The sequence below is a fragment of the Hipposideros armiger genome, unplaced genomic scaffold (genome assembly GCF_001890085.2).
Source record: "Hipposideros armiger isolate ML-2016 unplaced genomic scaffold, ASM189008v1 scaffold_140, whole genome shotgun sequence".
Lineage (NCBI taxonomy): Eukaryota > Metazoa > Chordata > Mammalia > Chiroptera > Hipposideridae > Hipposideros > Hipposideros armiger.
The window spans coordinates 3,015,060-3,026,647 of NW_017731490.1; the positions used below are offsets into that span (position 1 = coordinate 3,015,060).

The window sequence follows — 11,588 nt, forward strand, 5'->3', positions numbered from 1 at the left end:
CCCAGCTCCAGGTTGAGCTGTTGTTCAGCATCTTAGCTGTAGAGGGCAGTGTCACTGGCCCTCATGTGGGATCCGAACTGGGGCCCTCTGGTGTCTCAAGCCAGTTCTTAACCATCGCGCCACTCTGCTGGCCGGCTTTCTTGGGGAGTTTTAAATGAGTATGGTTCAAATAGTTTTTCTCTCACTGGTTTTTACATGTTCAGTTGTCTTTTCCGCGCTGTCAGTCACAGTCTCATGTTGCATTATCATAGTCTTACGTGGTACTGGCTGGTCCACCAAAAACCTTGAATATTATTACATCATATTTGGGGCGCTACATTTGAAATAGGAATGTTGATTAAGGAGCTCACAGAGGGAGGTCACCAATATTATAAAGAGGGCTGGGGACTGATTGATGTTAAAAGGTTACTTTTTATTTTAAAGATTTGGGGAAATGTGGCCCGTCTTTTTAATATTTGAAGGATTATCATGGAAAAGAGGAGGTAGATGGGTTTTGTGTTACTGCAGTGTGCAGGACAAAGACCTGTGACTGAATTCACAGAGGGACAATTTCAGCTCTGTGGAAAGGACCACTTTATAACGAGTCACCTGATAGAACGGCCCGGCCCCTTGTGAGGTAACAGCTCTGCCCATTGTTGGAACTCTACACCTCATTCCCCGTGAACCAACCGAAAGGGTCCTTCAAGAAGAGAGTTCTCAGAGCAGACTCAGGTCCAGAGAGCAGAAATGAGTTTCTCAAGGTTGGATGGCTTGTAGCTCCACACAGCTGTACAGAATTCGGGGCTCTCAGCCCTTGAGGTTTGGTGGGACTAGGCAGGGAGGAGTGGATTTAGAGATGGCTGGGTGCCACGCTGGTCACTTTAAACACAGTCTCCTTACAGCAAGAGCTAAGTGACCATCCTGCAGGGACGCTGAGGGAGATCTTAGCCTGGTGTGTGTGTGGGAGGGGCTGAGACGGGGCCTTGGCACAGAGGGGAAACACAATCAATATTTGTGGAATGAAGGAATGTCCCTGGTTGAATGAATAAATGAATGATATTTGTAAACTAATTTTTCTTTGGGAGAAAAGTGTCATTTCAAGTTTTAGTTTAGACAGTAGTTTTCTAATGGATTGTAATGTACCTATAAATATTTGTATCCTTGTTGAAATCTTTATTTCATGACCCAGACTGTTTTTATACCAAACGTAAGTCTTACAAGCATGACTGTTGCTTGTCATTCGTTGTTGCAGTAGTCCCACATGATTACTAGATGCCTGATAAGGGGCAAAGCTCATATTTTTTTACATTTGAAATGGTGAAAATATTTAATAGCATTTTAAAATGATACCACATTCATGCAATTGGAGTGGCTGTTTTGCCTTTTAAAATTGACGTATACTTTAGATGGCTTTATACTATGAAAGCTGATAATTTATAAGTTAAGTTTGAAATTTGTATTATTTTTTTCTGTAACTTAGTCACCAGACTTTTAGAAATGAAATATCATTGTTTCTGTGGATGTATCATATTTATCTTTTCATTTAGTGATATCGCATCTTTTCCAAGAGTATAACCCAGAGAAATACCTCTTAAAGCTATTCTGAACTTCCTCAGACCAAAGCCTAGGAGGTAAGAAACCACTGGTCCTTTTGTAGCTAGACTGAAATCTTGGAGTGGATGTAACGTATGGGTAGAAGAGAACTGTGCCTTGGTTTGTCTCCACCTTCACTAGTAGCCATCCATTAATCTTTCAGGTGGACCTTCTAAAGCAGTCAAGAACCAGTGTGCATGTGCTTGAGTATCCTAGCAACCCCGGAGCTCTGGAAACCTGGCCTTGTTTGCATAGTCAGACCATGGGAGTCTCAGCATGTAGATCACTTTGGTCCAAGGGTGTGTGGTGGTGTGATTAGACACTATCAGTAGTTTGGGAGAGCGGGCTCACCATCTAAAGAACCATGCCCTGGAGGTGCAAACAGGGTGCCCTGGTAAGCTGCTTGCTTGGCATTTCCACATTCCCCTCGCCTGTCCTGGTTTTCTGAAGACCAGGACTCAGGGATGGCGTGGCCAGCAACCTTCAGTCTGCTGCTTCTAGTACTTCTTCTCTCACAGAAGCTGTGGCACAGCAGCCCACTCCCCCACTCTCGTCCACTTCTGGGACTGTCCTTAGATATTCATTCATTCATTCATTCATTCAGCAAATATTTAGTGAGAGCCTGCGATAGGCAGCAGACATTGTACTTGCTCCTGGATGTGTGGTGGTGGATAATGAGAAGTGGCTTTTGAGGACCGAGTTGGTGAACACTTTTAAAGTCTCCATGGATAGGTCCCTGTCTTTAAAGTTTGTGGCCCTGGAATAGGATTCTTGGGGCACCAAAAATAAGGAACTGCCCCCCATTGGGGACTGGAGCCTGTGCTGTCATAGGGCCCATGGCAGGTTAGAAGAGGGGGTTACAAGCCCTCTTAGAGCCTGAGGCCCACACCACTCCTGAAAAATTCTAAATGCTACGTCGGAGCTCTTTCTGGAAGCTTCCTATCAGATGCATTTGACAAGACTGGTGGGTTTGGCAGGAAGCCCAATTTGGGTCCCACAGACAGAACCCCCGGGCCTGCTTTGTCTGCTCTTCTCCACACACCCGCCTCCTGTGCCAGGATTTCTGAGGCCCAAATGGCGACCGTGTAGACCCGCTTATCTCTGACTCTAGACTTCCGTGTTTTATGAAGCTGGCTCCCTGGGAGGACGTGAGCCTGAGGCACCTGGTGGGTAGCCATTGGGAAACGGCCGTCCAGGTGTGCAGTCTGGCCTGTTTTAACCTTGTGGGATGGAGGTGTGACCTTAACAGTGACCCTCCTGTGCTGTCGCTACCTGTGGGGGCTACTTACAAACCTGCGTTTCACTCATACGCTTCTCATACTAGGTCTTTCGCAGCTCCGAATAGCTGGTCCTGAGCTGATGCTCTGGCTGGGAGCGTGATCCTGGAGACAGCACATGTAGCTGTGGGACTTGTGGAACTGAGCTTCTAGAGCTCCTGAGAGATTCTGCGTGAAAACAGGCAAGAATCGCTCAAGCGTTGAACTAGCGCCCCGGTTCCGCCAACCCTTAGTGACACAGAGGCTTCTAAGCTGTGTGGACAGCCACAGAAGGCTTGTCCCCTCTGCCAGCCTGGCTGCTCGCTCCACCGATGCCCCTTCTGAAGAGGGGCTCTGGGAGTCCCTTGGCCTTCACTAGGGTCTGTTCCTGGCTGAAGTGCTTAGTTCAAGGCCCGTTCGTCCCAGCCCATTTAGGTGAGCTCTGACTTCTGAAACCCATTTGTGGTACAGAATGAAGCCTCAAACCCTATAAAAGGTGACACCCTGTCTCATGGAGGAACCTGGAATAGGGGCCTATATGGGAAAATAAGCTATTAGCAATAAGAATATTTTTTAAAAACCCACCATAAATGTCTGGCTATCAGAAGAAGGCCTGACAGCCTGCGGCCATTTGATTGAAGCAACAGAGCCCTGAGGAGTTTCAGTATCTTGGGAGTTGTGTGCTGACTACATGGTGGACTCTTGCTTTCTAAGAAGTCTGATGTTCCAAATCTCAGGAAGCCAGGATCTTTGGGGCCCTGCTAAGAAATTGGGACTAGTAGAGAGCCTTGGTGCTTAAACTCACCAGAAAATCCCAGAGTTTTGCTGTTCTGACTAGACAGTGATGGTTAAAAAAGAGATTTTCAGTTTAGTAGTTTCTGCCTTAAACATTTCTGTGGTCTCTGGACCCAATTTAAATTTTGCCAAGACCAAATCTTAGTGCACGAAGGCAAAGGCAGGTTTGCAGCTAAGGGAGACAAATTGCAATCTAGTCAGCAGCAGACACATGAAGTCTAAAGCAAGATCTTTTTATTGATAACAGATAGGTTGAGTGCTATCCAGATAGCTGTCCTCCCTCCCTCTCTCTCTCTCTCTCCCTCTCTCCCTCCCTCCCTCCCTTCCTCTCTTCCCCACTTCCCTTCTTTCCCTCCCTTTCTCCCTCCCTTGTTCATTGTCATGGGATGAGGCTCACTACTGGTAGCAGATCTGAAGGCTTTGGGACAGTCCTGGCATTCAAGTTGTGTTAGCTGACCAGGGTCTGTGAAGGATCGTACACCTCTCTTAGGATACTTTCAGAAGCTTCTGGTAAGCTGTGCCTACTGTTGTGAAACTCAAGGCAGAAGATGGTCTTTAAATCTTGGAGAAAAACAGATTAGCAGCAAGAAGCTGATAAACAGCCAATGTCATTGAGTGGGTGTGGCTGCACGATGACCTGGTCCTTGACATCAGAGCTTCACCAGGCCCTTTCCAGCAATGTTGCGCGATGTCTTCCCTTAGTCCAGACGCCAGGCATGGCCTAGTGACATGGCGTGTCCGGATCAGCTGGTTGGATTGTTGTCTGCAAGTGGGTTGCTTTTACACTTCACTAATGCTGTGTAATAATTTAGCACAGCACTGTTTAGTACGCACATCTGACAGTGGAAAGCTACTCGGGTTGTAACCAGAAATCACACAGGCCTGCCAGTAGTCTCCGAGTGGGAGAGTGACAGAATTCTGCGTGCCGTGTGTTTGTATGTATGTTTTATGGTATCTCGTGTATAAGAGGATTGGGTTGAGTGTTTGGCCTCTGTGGTCTGATTTGCCCACAAACCTTGCCCATTTCTTTTTCAGAATTCCATCAATAAGGGACACTAACAATAATTCATTTTTCATCGTTGCTCAACAGTATTATTAGAGCTGCCCTATTTGTTAGGCTCATAATGTGAGAAGAGCTGTGAGGATAAAGCAGCTGAACGGTCTCACTTTGGGGACCTTTGTAAGAATGCAGACGTGTGTGTGCGTACAGGAGAGTGTTGTTCATGTGAATGCTTTTAGGGCACATGTCTTTTCAGGACGGGCGGAAGTATGCCCACCAGCAAGGACTGGCTGACTGCCTTCAAAAATACTTGAAAAACTCCTAAAAGATTTTCAATACCTGAGGTTTAACACAGTATGATCAAGATACACACTTTACAGGATAGATTGTGAAGAAAGTTCTTTCAAGTCTTTAGATGCATTGATGACTTCACTGCCCACATCACCCAGAATGAGCAGGGCTAGTGACGTGCACTGGCAGTGTGTGCAGAGAGGCCTATGGGCAAGGGTGTTTATTGCACATTGTGTTAGCAAAAGATTGGAAACAGCCCACATGTCAAAGTTAGAGATCTGGTTGAAGTGAATTATGAAAGACGCCATACAGTGGAATATTATGCGACCCTGAAAAAGAACGAATCAGCTCTACGTAAAACAGCATGGAGTGAACTCCGAATTGTATTCAGTGGGAAAAGCCAGATGTGGAACAGTGTGCATGTATAAAATGTGACTCCGTGTGTGTGTTTGCACACACACGTGTTTAAGCCTCAAAAGACCCCATATTTGTTGTGTATGCACAGAGATACCCAGAAGTCTCAGGAAGAGACCCCAGTAGGTGGGGACAGGCTTAGGAGGAGACATACTTTTCATTCTAAATACATCTTGGATTTTTGTATCACAGATTTGTATTACTTACTCTGAAAAATTCTAAATGCGACGTCGGAGCTCTTTCTGGAAGCTTCCTATCAGATGCATTTGACAAGACTGGTGGGTTTGGCAGGAAGCCCAATTTGGACACTGCTGGAGACCATGACAAGGGACATCCCAGACCGTCTGTAAGAGGAGGGAAGGGACGGATGAGAGCTTGTGGGAAAGCTGGAGAGATGTGGCCACAGGGAATGCAGAAGGGAGAGGAGCAAACGGACAGCTGTTGAAATAGGGAGCAAGGGTGTATACATGATGCCTTTAATTAGGGGTAGAAATGACAATAAAAGCAGGTTTGTGGGGAGTGAAATTAAGACATTGTGAACTAGACCTTGTGAATTTGAAATGGTGGTAAGATATCCTGGTGATGTCTGCGGGCAATTGAGAGAGATGCTTTCAAAACTATTCAAATGGCTCAAAGTGCTTTTTTTGTATCGTTTTCATGGCTCTTTTAAAGTTTCAGCATAGCCAAATATCTTCTCTATTCCTTCAGTATGATTATGGGGTAATGGAAAAATTAGGTTTCAGAAATGTTTTCGTTTTGTGGTGACCAGTACAAAGAAGATAATTGTTTTGTTTTGAAATTTCGCGTTGTGTACGTGCCCTGGACAAAGCAATTTATGGTTATAAAGCAGAAGCGCCTGTGTCAGGGGAACGCGGCTAATGCATCGTTCCCATCCCTGGTACGGTCTGAAACTACTAAATGAAAGGCAAAACTTTTAATGTATCCATTAATGAATACTCACCGCTAATTTACAGTGGAAGCGTATGTGACAGCCTAATAAATAATTCCTGCAATCACTGCGATCCTTGTTATTACAGTTAATACTAAAAAACCTCCCAGTTTCCCATGTACAGTGTAATATTCAAGTATAGTGCTATATACGATTGTGTGTCTTGTCAATATTTTGTTATCTAAAGGTGCCTGGTTTGCAGAGACCTGCCTGTTAGTAAATTAAATCATTATTATTATTATTATTATTATTATTATTATTAGTTTTTTTTTGCTTACCTTTAAAGAATGCACGAGTTTTTATAGGATTGCGGTATGGCTGCGCAGTAGCCCTGATTATTTTTGAGGGGAGAAAAAGCAGCATGCGCCTGTTCTTCAAGAAAGATGTCAGTTTCCAAGCAGTAAGCAAACAAGATGGAATCATGCAGCTGATCTGTGTGGCATGCCTTTCAGTTTTGAGTTCTTTGATTTACCGGTACCTGTGGTAGCTGTGAAATATGTTTGCTTTATATTGTCAGTCTAAGTATTCCTTGATTTTGGTCTGGTCTTAGGGTGCTGATCAGTAACTTTTTTTTAAGCCAATTTTCATGAACCAAGTATTTTTAGTAATAAGATACGGTTATAGCTATTATTATGTAGTTTAATTGTTTTGAAAAATTTTCCAGGAAATATTTTGTTGCTGCTAATCTGGTGCTTTCTATATCTCCACTCTTTTATTTTCTGTTGACGTAATTGCTTTGATAGCTTGAGTTGAGTTCTTAGAGCTACACCTGTCCAGTTACAGCACCGTAGACGCGGTACCCTTCAGGCAGGGTCTGTGGCCCACATGAGGGAGCTTGTCCAGCGTAACACGGAAGGGAGGTGGTGAAGTGAAGCTAGAAGATCTGACTGACCCCTCTAGTTCTTCTCCTTACCAAGTTTGCAGTTTTAAACAAGGTACATTTCTTGGTACCTATCGTGCAGGCCAGCTGCATGGGAGATAAATGAGATAATACATGTGACCGTACTGACGGCAAAGCACTGTGAAAATGTAAGATGCGCAGGAGTAATCCTTCTGTTCATGAACGTTAGAGCCCCCGAAGTGTCCTGTTTTTAATGAACTTACTAGTTCCTTTGAAGAAAACTTGTTTGCATCTATGCGTCTTAATTGAAATGATGACTATAATAAGAAACTAGATTTCACATGTCATTGACTTGCCAGTTCTTTACTATTAATACAATATCAAAAGTTACCATTCTGTCTTGGTTTATTTTCTGGGTGTAGTAGGCTGTCAGTGATGGTCACGTCTTACCTGATCCCTGTAACCCGTGACTGTCACTTTATATGGCAAAAGGGACTTTGTAGTTGTGAGTATGTCAAGGGTCTGGAGAAGAGATTACCCTGGAATCTCTGGAGTGGGCCCGGTGTAATCCCTGGGGTCCTTGTCACAGGCAGGCAAGAGGAATTCAAATCAGAGAAGACTGTGGAAGCAGACCTCTGAAGTGAGGCAGGGAGGGGCCGTGAGCCCGAAGCTGAGAAAGCACGGAAGTGGATTCTCCCCTGAAACCTCCAGAAGGAGCGCTGCCCTCTAGACACCTTGATTTTAAACTTCTGACCCTCACAACTGTGAGACAACCATTTGTTACGGCAGCAATAGGCAACGACTGTGAGGAGCACTGACTAAACATTACTAGCCATAGTTTGAATTCTAAGAGACATTTAAGTATATGAAGTAGTAAGAGGCTTCAATGCTTTTGATACTGATTTGGATCCACACTGTGTTAATCTTTAAAGAAATGGTGGTTGTTTATTGTGTGTATAAATGATGGAGGACCCCAACGAGTAACACTGAAAGGCTCCCTGGGTAGATTTTCCGAGCCCTTTGCCGTGTGGTTTTTCTAGGGCGAGCAGGGCAGGGAGCACAGTCTGGGGGGGACTGTGTTTACCTCCACACAGCTTCACTGTGTCTTTTTCCCTTTGCTTCTCCGGTGAACTGGGGGCTTCTGGGAAATGACAATTAGGATCATTACTCGGAAGCAAAGCTTTAAAACAAGATAGCAATCCCGGGAAGGTGTTAAGTAGACTGCTTTCTGTCACCTTTTTTTTTTTAATATAAATTATATAATGTTGAATTCACTTGCTGCTTTGAAAAGTGTTTGGATTGGATTCTGCCAACTTCATGTCTTTTTTATTAAGTGTTGTTAAACTTATTAATATTTAATATTGTTTATCAAATAGTAGTCAATATCATTGTGATTTAGAGTATTTTATTTTACTTATTTTATTTCTTAAGGATTTTTATTAAAATACAGCTAACACACAATACTAATTTCAGGTGTACATCATAGTTATTCAACAGTATAGAGTATTTTAGATTTTTAAATACAGGACAAATTTGCTTTTTAGAATGTGAGATCCTTTGGAAATGCTGTGTGTGTACCGCGAATTTGTAGTTTGAGTTTCCAACTAAATAATACATGCGGATGATACGGAACTTCTCCTTAGGCAGGAAAAAAAGCAGCTCTGTGGGGGAAGGGAGGCGTCCTCGGGTCCCTGACTAATGCCTCCTCTGTATTTTGAGCCTGTGGGCGTTTGATATTTCCTCATCTACAGCACAGGAGCACTCTAGGGTCAGTAGGGGTCACTCAGCTGAAGTGACTCATCAGTCGGAAGGATAACCAGTCAGCCAAAACCAAAAGCGTGGAATGACGTTCAAAGATCCTCTTTGACTCCCAGTAAAGGGCTGTCTGTGTTTGTGTATAAATCTAAACATGGCTCCAAACAGACACCTGAGAAGATTTTTAGATCATTTTGAAGGGGAATAGGAGAGACATTAGTTCAGCTACCAAGCACAGTGACTAAGGGATCCTGTTTACATCGCGCTCTGCCTGCGGAGTGCGGTTTCCTCATAAATGTCACCTGTAGGGTGATAATAATAAGTTCTTGCATGTGCGTCACTTACCTGTCGACCTCAGTCATATCACTAGTCTTTTATTACATCTTTATGAGTTATGTGACGTCATTTTAGATATTGTGGAATTTGTGGTTCAGGGTTTCATGGAACGCCCCCTGCCCCGTCTTCATGAGCACCTAATACAGACCCCACAGTGCTGACAACTGTAAAGTGAATATTCATGGGGTTGCTTCAGCATGATAAGGTCTCCTCCTAATCTCAGCTTCTGCCATGTTGTTGATTTAAATTATACTGCGTGTTGAAATTGCCTGCGGAGCTTTCTTTGGTCTTGCTGCCAGAAATACATTTCTGGTGGCATTGTACTTTTTCAGTCTTCTGTTAAAATTCAAGCACCCTTGGGAGAGAATATGCATTAAACCTTTATCATCTGTTGACACCTTAGGGAAAAAAATGACTTTTTAGGTCAGTAGTTATCATCTTTGAAAACAGATGGGGCTTGAGGCAACTGGACAATCAAATAGGGGAGTATTGACCCCAGAAGGTAAAGGAATCAGAGGGTCTACACAGCGCCTGCAGGGCCCACGGGGAGTGTAAGTGTGGAAGTGGCCACCTGAAGAAAACAGCGTGAAGCTGCTTGAGTGAGCAAAATACCTGTCTGATAGGATGGGTTTTAATTTTGTTGTGCTGTGGTGGATTTAGACCGCAGCACTCCAGGGTTCACATGGAATGGCCAAACAGAAACATCGGAGATCATCGTTTTGTGACCTCTGGTATAGCACGTGGGGTGCTATAGGTGGTAGGCTGGCTCAGATGGGTCCCACACAAAGGAATACTATGAGGGCCAGGTGAGATCACTGGAGATCGGGGAGCAGCAGGGTGCTGCAAAGGAAGATTGGGAGCCGTAAGGACTAAGAGCCCTTTCTTACATCATTTAGACAAGATCTGGCCTTTACTGATGGGAATGTTGGGTGCTTCTACTGCCCTCCATGGTTGATAAACAGGTGCACCAGAACTGCCAGGGTAGCCTTGCCAAACTACAGGTGACACCTGAAATTAGTCACGCCTCCCCCCAAGTGAGATTTTGATTCACCAAATCTGGTTTGGAGCAGGCGTGGATGTTTTGAGAAAACTCTCGGCTTGATTTCAGGTGCACGTACATAGCTGTGCTCTTCGGTGAAGAGGTCCTCGGTGTACTCTGAAATGTGGGAGTAAGTATTTCTGCTCTCAAAATAGTCACTTAAGATGCATGACTAAATTGCAGTTTGGCACATTTAAGTTGTCAAGATGATTTATCTCATTCCATAAAGGAAGAATGAACAAAAAGCAACATACATAATTTACCAGTTTTGGATATAGGTTTTATGGGGAAGGATGGAAGACGTATATTAAGACTGAGCAGTTGGCAGCTGAAGGTATAGCAAACCTAATATTAAAGAGACATAATTATACCTGGTTCAGCTTTAACAAAAGCCAAATTATGTCCCTTAAGTTATAATACGAACAATAAAAAATTATTACGGCACAACTAAACTTGCCGTTTATCCTGCTTTCCTCGAAAGGCTGCTCACTGCACATGAATTTTTATTTCGGTCGTGGCAGTTCAGGATTGATCACTAAGCATAACGGGAAGTACTGCAGTAGGGCACATAGGATCAGTTTGTTGTAGAGAACTTTAGAATAGAAATAAGAATTTCCTAACAGCAAAAGATGTTGGACATTTAAAATTATCAGAGGAGGTTGCAGAGTTTCCTTCATTGCAGAATCAACAATCTAAGTTAAAATGAGGAACCGTTTATCTTGAATAGTTTCGGCATCATACCACTACAGATGGCTTGCTGAGCTCTGTGCTGTAGAGGGCCTGATGCTCGTAGCTTTGGGTAAGGTTAGATGCAGTGCCATTAATGGGGAACAATTACTCCTGATGTGTTTGTTGATATTTTCCTAATATTGTCTAGGAAGTCGGTCATTATCATTGCTCCTATTTTGGTGATTTGCTAGTCAGTGTCTTTTTCTTTGGAAAAATGTCTCCATTTCTGACTTAATGCTCATGTTATTTTTGTCTGTGGACCACACTTACACAAAAAAATACATACACTGCAGAAGGAATCTGTAAACATGTACTTAATTTCTGTTAGTGCTAGGAAGAATTGTGATGCTGCCATTTACTGAGCTTTGGCTTTATAATGACCCTGTGCCGAATTCTTGACTCGGGTTGTCTCACTAACTCACGCCAGTGTGTGCAGAGCTGTGAATTACTATTCTGACGCCAGCATGTGCGAGGCCAAGGCTCAGAGAGCCACGGGGACATGTCCACAGGTAAGAAAGGATGCTTTTGGCATCCAGTCTGGGGCAGACTGACCCAGGCTCAGGGCTCTGAATCACTTAGCTGTTCCATTAGTGGTTCCCAACCGACAATTT

General features: G+C 43.8%; 1 protein-coding gene across 1 annotated transcript in view; it reads left to right on the forward strand.

Moving 5' to 3' along the window:
* Nucleotides 1-4,948, forward strand: part of LOC109386838 (diacylglycerol kinase eta-like) — a 92,626-nt gene extending 87,678 nt beyond the window's left edge. Inside the window, exon 4 of the mRNA XM_019650365.1 lies at nt 4,880-4,948. Coding sequence (XP_019505910.1) covers nt 4,880-4,948 — 69 coding nt within the window. The remainder of the gene's footprint in view (nt 1-4,879) is intronic.
* Nucleotides 4,949-11,588: the final 6,640 nt, after the last annotated feature.